The sequence below is a fragment of the Mus pahari genome, chromosome 3 (genome assembly GCF_900095145.1).
Source record: "Mus pahari chromosome 3, PAHARI_EIJ_v1.1, whole genome shotgun sequence".
NCBI lineage: Eukaryota > Metazoa > Chordata > Mammalia > Rodentia > Muridae > Mus > Mus pahari.
Window position 1 is genome coordinate 146,616,415 of NC_034592.1, and position 6,256 is coordinate 146,622,670.

At 46.1% G+C, this 6,256-nt stretch overlaps 1 protein-coding gene across 1 annotated transcript; it reads left to right on the forward strand.

Moving 5' to 3' along the window:
* The first annotated feature begins 947 nt into the window (after window positions 1-947).
* LOC110319578 (seminal vesicle secretory protein 5) lies at window positions 948-2,575 on the forward strand. The gene is made up of 3 exons (XM_021195063.1): window positions 948-1,032; window positions 1,494-1,826; window positions 2,404-2,575. Exons 1-2 carry the CDS (start codon window positions 963-965, stop codon window positions 1,784-1,786), a joined length of 363 nt encoding a protein of 120 aa, XP_021050722.1. The 5' UTR covers window positions 948-962; the 3' UTR covers window positions 1,787-1,826; window positions 2,404-2,575.
* The last annotated feature ends 3,681 nt before the right edge of the window (window positions 2,576-6,256 follow it).

The following is a 6,256-nucleotide window of genomic DNA, read 5'->3' on the forward strand; positions in this document are numbered from 1 at the left end:
ACACACACACTATTCTGCAGGCAGAACCTGTGAAGGAATCAGCCAGCATTCTTTCTTGCATTCCCAATACTCATCCCCCTGGCCATTCACAATAGCAGGGTCTCCACTCCTCTTCAAACATCTCAACCTTTCTCCTCATACTCCAGGGAGCAGATCTTTTCCTCTCCCTCCACCACACATGCAAACATTTGAGAAGAGCATTGCTGTCCATCCAGGTGAGTAGAATTCACTGAACATGTAAGAAAGTGACAGTTTCTGGGTTGATTCAACATCAAGTGTTGAAGAACACTGGACACATGTCAATAACTAGGATGATAAATTTCATGTCTGCATTCAGTGTTTGTGTCTCTCCTTTTTTTCTTTTTATTTACTTATTTTTATGAGTCCATTCTGCAGTGTTCAGGATTAAAGGCCCAACTACTGTAAGATGAAGGCTCTGTTGGTGAGACCCTCTAGGGGCTCTTCAAACTTCCTTTCTTTGGGTACTGTTTGACTCCATCTCTCCCTGGGTCCTTCCATCCCTATGTTCATTCCTTTTCGAATAGAAGCTCTGTGCATGAGGGCTGTTCTGAGAACACAAGCTCAGGGCGGTGTCTGGGACTGATTTCAGTGATGCTGTCTTGGAAGAGCTACCATGCTAGGGGATGAAGGCCTGATCAAGTCCTGAAGACGTCTGCAGCCTGCAGTCTCTTCCCCACTCTGAACTGAGATACGTTCAGGAAGTAGAGAAGTCACCATGGGATGGTCTCAAAGTAAAAGGGAAGATTCCTGGCCATGATCTGATCTTGTGTCCTTGGAGAGGTCCAGGGAACAGTACCAAGACTCCTACTGAGTGGGGAGAAGGAAGCTGGCGTTTGCTGATAAGAAAGGTCGTCGGCCTTCAAACCTGCAGGCAAGGCCAGGCAAGGAAATATATAAAGAAGAACCTTAGCTCCACTCTCAGCCAAGCTCTTCCTGGCAAGATGAGTCCCACCAGCTTCTTCCTCCTTACATTGCTCCTCGTTCTGGTGACAGAAGCAAGGGGGGCCCGTGGTGAGTGGCAATTTCGTTCTGTAGGAAAGATGTTTGAGAACAATGTTCTCCAAAGGGTCTTCCCAGAGTCTACAGAATGCTGTCTTCCCAGGGCTTCTACCCCTGAAGGAAACTGAGTCTTTTCAAGACTTAACCATAACCCTACCATGAATATCCGTGACTTGAAAAGCAAATTGTTGATAGCCAAGTGTTGAGGGCTGAGGGGGGATGTTAGCATCTGCATCAGGTAGCATCCTCATTGTCAGGTGTGAAGGGCTGTTTGACAAGTAGATCACTGCAATTTCTAACTAAGCTAAAAAGTCAATGGCTTTATAAACAACAAAACAGCAACAGGGTACATCCAAACCCAGGTCCACAACCAGCGCTGCAGCACAGGCTCTTGACAGAGTTCTGATGCACAACTGATCCAGAGTCCACAGAAAGACGGACATAGAGAACAAGACATGCTTTTCTCTCAACAGAAAGATTCTCGCAATCAGCGGAAGACCCTTCCAGTAGTCACTTGGGTGTAAAGATTCGGGCAAATGGCAGGGGATCAGGTTCTGCCATGGAGGAATACAGCCTAAGTGAGAACTCTTGGAGTAACTTTAAATCAAAGCATCCAAGCAGCGTCAGCAGTGAGAGCTTCCATGAGGAGAGCAGTAGCGAAATGAGTAGTTCCGGTGGTCACTTTGGTCTCAAGATGAGAGGATCTCAAGCAGGAGGAGGAATGAGTTCCTTTAAAACCAGAGTCAAGAGCCGGATAAGCAAATAATGTGTTCCCTGGCCAACCGAAGACTAGAGCCAGTATGCAGGTAAGTGTATCACCAGGCGAGGGGTTAGAAGCTATACATACCTATTCCCTGGGGCGTTGTGGGGTTGTGCACACCAGGAAAGTTGCTGTGAGGGGGAGCAGTGAGAGCCCCTGGCAGAGCACACAATGATGTCTGAACTGTGGCTGTCCTGAGGTCCTAGCCTCAGTGTGTGTCATCCCCAGGGTTCTGCGCAATCTAGCAAGAGATCAAAGCAAGCACGCACCACCTGGGCAAAGCATAGGGGCGAGCTTCTAAGAGAATCTTGACGCCTCTTGTGCTACGCTTGGTGGAAGTTCATTTCATGGTTGTCGTAGTACCAAATGTTGTGGTCTGTGGCATCTCCTCATGTCTACACAGTGCTGTTAGGAGCAGTGACCTCTTCCCAAGGCCGTGGCTCCGAGAATTACCTTTCTCTTCCCCCTCCACAAAAGAAAGAAATGTTTCTGCTTGTGACACACCAGAGATGAAATATCGCAGTGGCCTGCAGGAAAGAGAGCCACAGAGCCCAGGGACCTGCACCACGCCATCCCTCCCCCTTCTTCCCTGTCTTCCCTCACAGGTTGTCCTCCTTCCCCAGGCGTCACTGAACCGAGAGAAGCCGGTGATGTCTTCAGGATTCAGGCTTCCATGGGTCCTAGAAACAGCCCGTGCCTCTCACTTCCTCTTCATGCTTTTGTTTTCCTAACGATTCCTCAACCTGATGATATTCAAATTTCATCTTTTCAATAAAAAGACACTATTCTGCATCATTATCTCCTGAAATCTCTTGCTTCCGCAGCACAGGGGCTGGGTGGGATTCCGAAAATTACCAGTTCTGCAGTGAACGGAAGTGCCCTTCCTTCTTGTGCTGGTAGGGTGAACTGTATTCAGAGACACACATTTCCTAGACGCTGGATGGAAACACGTCATTCAGTAGAAGGCGGGGTAACTCTGCCTGTCACTGAGTGCACCACTAATGCTAAGCCTCTTCTTAGTGGAGCTTCACACTGGTAACCTAGGAAATGCCAGAGAAGACATGTTCCTACAGAAAATGATAATATCTAATCTACCAATGCCTCCAGCTCCACCAGACCACAATAGCCCATCATAATATAGAGCCCTTTAGGATCCAATTTCCTTAATTGCAGTACATCAAGTACCTACCACTTATGTATTGACTCAGTGCTAAACAATGTCATCTGGGAAGAAACACAACAGAGGTCCAGCTATGGTGGGAGAGAGGGGTGTCTTCAAAGCACAAAACCTGATGCCCATATGCCTCTCTTTCAGTATTTAAGGGTCCCCCTTTAAGCTGCTCTGTCACCAGAACGAGGAGCAATGTAAAGAGGGAGAAGCTGGTGGGACTCATCTTGCCAGGAAGAGCTTGGCTGAGAGTGGAGCTAAGGTTCTTCTTTATATATTTCCTTGCCTGGTCTTGCCTGCTGGTTTGATGGCCAACAACCTTTCTTATCAGCAAACGCCAGCTTCCTTCTCCCCACTCAGTAGGAGTCTTGGTACTGTTCCCTGGACCTCTCCAAGGACACAAGATCAGATCATGGCCAGGAATCTTCCCTTTTACTTTGAGACCATCCCATGGTGACTTCTCTACTTCCTGAACGTATCTCAGTTCAGAGTGGGGAAGAGACTGCTGGCTGCAGATGTCTTCAGGACTTGATCAGGCCTTCATCCCCTAGCATGGTAGCTCTTCCAAGACAGCATCACTGAAATCAGTCCCAGACACCGCCCTGGGCTTGTGTTCTCAGAACAGCCCTCATGCACAGAGCTTCTATTTGAAAAGGAGTGAACATAGGGATGGAAGGACCCAGGGAGAGATGGAGCCAAACAGTACCCAAAGAAAGGAAGTTTGAACAGCCCCTAGAGGATCTCACCAACAGAGCCTTCATCTTACAGTAGTTGGGTCTTTAATCCTGAACACTGCAGAATGGGTCCAGTACTGAGGTGGGATAAAGGTCAAAGGCTAAGGACCTCTGGTCTTTAATTCTCTCTTACTGTTCTGTGGGGCCAGAAGCTGATGGCTTCTGGAATTTCTCTCTCTTAATTCTCTCTCTGTTTCTGTCTCTCTCTGTCTGTCTGTCTGTCTGTCTGTCTGTCTGTCTGTCTGTCTCTCTCTCTCTCTCTCTCTCTTTCTCTCTCTCTCCCCCTCCCCAGAGGCCAAAAGCTGATGGCTTCTGGCTATTAACTTCTGTTGATAGTGGCAGGGAATTAAGAAAAGAAACTTAGGCCAGGCAGTGGTGGCGCAAGCCTTTGATCCCAGCACTTGGGAGACAGAGGCAGGCAGATTTCTGAGTTCAAGGCCAGCCTGGTCTACAGAGTGAGTTCCGGGACAGCCAGGGCTACACAGAGAAACCTTAGACTTCTTTCCCTTTGTCTCATGAGCCAGGGAACAGGCTCCATGAAAGTTCTTCTTCATATTGATCTGCAGGAAATTTGTCCAATAGAGTGGGCTACCACCCAGAAAGTCATCACACCAGGCTATGGGCAGTGAGGGTCTCCCAGTGTCCACTCACACCAAGCCACATAAAGGAGGGGTGTGGCGATGACAAACACGAGAAAGCATATCAGTAGCAAGGAACAATCCTGAAAAAAAGTTCCTGGGACTGTGCCTCACCAGAGCACATTCATTGCAGCTGAGTAAGGTGATAGGCCCTCTTCAGGGAGCTCACTGGCCCACCACAGCTTTTCCTGCATGGCGTCTGCCAAAGTAGATAAAAAGAAAAAAGTAGAGATACACCAACATTGAATGCAGACCTGAAGTTTATAATCCTAATTATTCACATGTGCCCAACGTTCTTCAACACTTGATGTTGGCTCAACCCAGAAACTGTCGTTTTCTTACATATTCAGTGGATTCTGCTAACCTTGATGTCAGCAGACCAGTAAGTTCTGTTGTGTTTTTAGCTGGAGGATGGACAGCAATGCTCTTCTCAAATGTTTGCATGTGTGGTGGAGGGAGAGGAAAAGATCTGCTCCCTGGAGTATGAGGAGAAAGGTTGAGATGTTTGAAGAGGAGTGGAGACTCTGCTATTGTGAATGGCCAGGGGGATGAGTATTGGGAATGCAAGAAGGAATGCTGGCTGATTCCTTCACAGGTTCTCATTTGACTTCTCATCATGACATCTACCTGTAGAATATATATATTCTACAGAGTAGGTAAAGAGAGAGAGAGAGAGAGAGACAGAGACAGAGACAGAGACAGAGAGACAGAGAGACAGAGAGAGACAGAGAGAGAGACAGAGAGAGACACAGAGTCAGAGACAGATAAAGAGGTAGAGAGAAAAAGAAAAAGATAGAGAGAGCTCTTTTACCTTCCAATCTATACTGAAAGATATGAGAACAGAAACTCTAATAGGCACCTAGAAGCAGACACTGAAGAGGGGCCATGGAGGAACACTGTTTACTGGCTTGCTCCCATGGCTTGTTCAGTCTGCTTTTTCTTCTTGTTGTTAGGGTTTTTTTCCCCATGTAACATCATGATTATTTAAATATACATAAAGATAGGTGAAAAGTAGGTAGCAGGCTATATTTCCAACAATAACATGTGCATAACTAAAATACTTCTTTATATTTCTCCTGTAATGTTGGTTTCTGTAGACTGTATGTTTTTATTCACTACATTTTACTTCCCTTATAAATTATTATTTATTATTTTAAGAGTATATGATTTTTCTCTTCCCTTTTCTCCCTCTGATCCTCCAATATATTCCTCCTTGCTCTCCTTCGAACTCACAGATTGCTTTTTCATTAATTTTTGTTACATGTATGTATATGCATATACATATACAGTCCTTAACACACAAATACAATCTGCTCAGTCTATATAAAGTGACTCGCATGTACATTTTCAAGACTGACCATTTAAAATTGGATGACTGGTTGGTGTGCTCCTTCCTAGGGAAGGATGTCTCTGGTCTCAGCATACTTGGTTGATGGTGGTTCTTTGTATAGGCCTGAGGCTTCCTGGACCGTCCTCCTTCCAAATTAACATCTATTGTGGTTGTCTTTGTCAAATTTATCTTCAGGCAGCCATGTTGGTGAGACTTTATGAGCGTAGCTTCTGGCATTACTAGAAGACAGAGCAAAGTCCCTCATCCTCCAGTTCTTACAGTCCTTTTGCCCATCTTCCACAGTGTTCCCTGAATCTTAGATGTGAGAAGTGTCGTTTAGATGCATCCATTGGGACTGGGCTCCACAACTCTGCATTTTGATTGGTTGTGGGTTTCTGTAATGGTCTCCATATATCTCGAAGAGAAGTTCTCTTGCTATGGGTTGAAGACTACATAGTGGGCATAAGGACAAGTATTTAGAGTGTAGTTAGAGATTACACTGGTTTAATACAGTGGCAGTTGTACATTGTCCACCAAGATCCATGACGTCACTAGTCTTGGTTGAGTTGGTTGCATTTCCAGTATCCAGTACCAGTCATGGTTTCC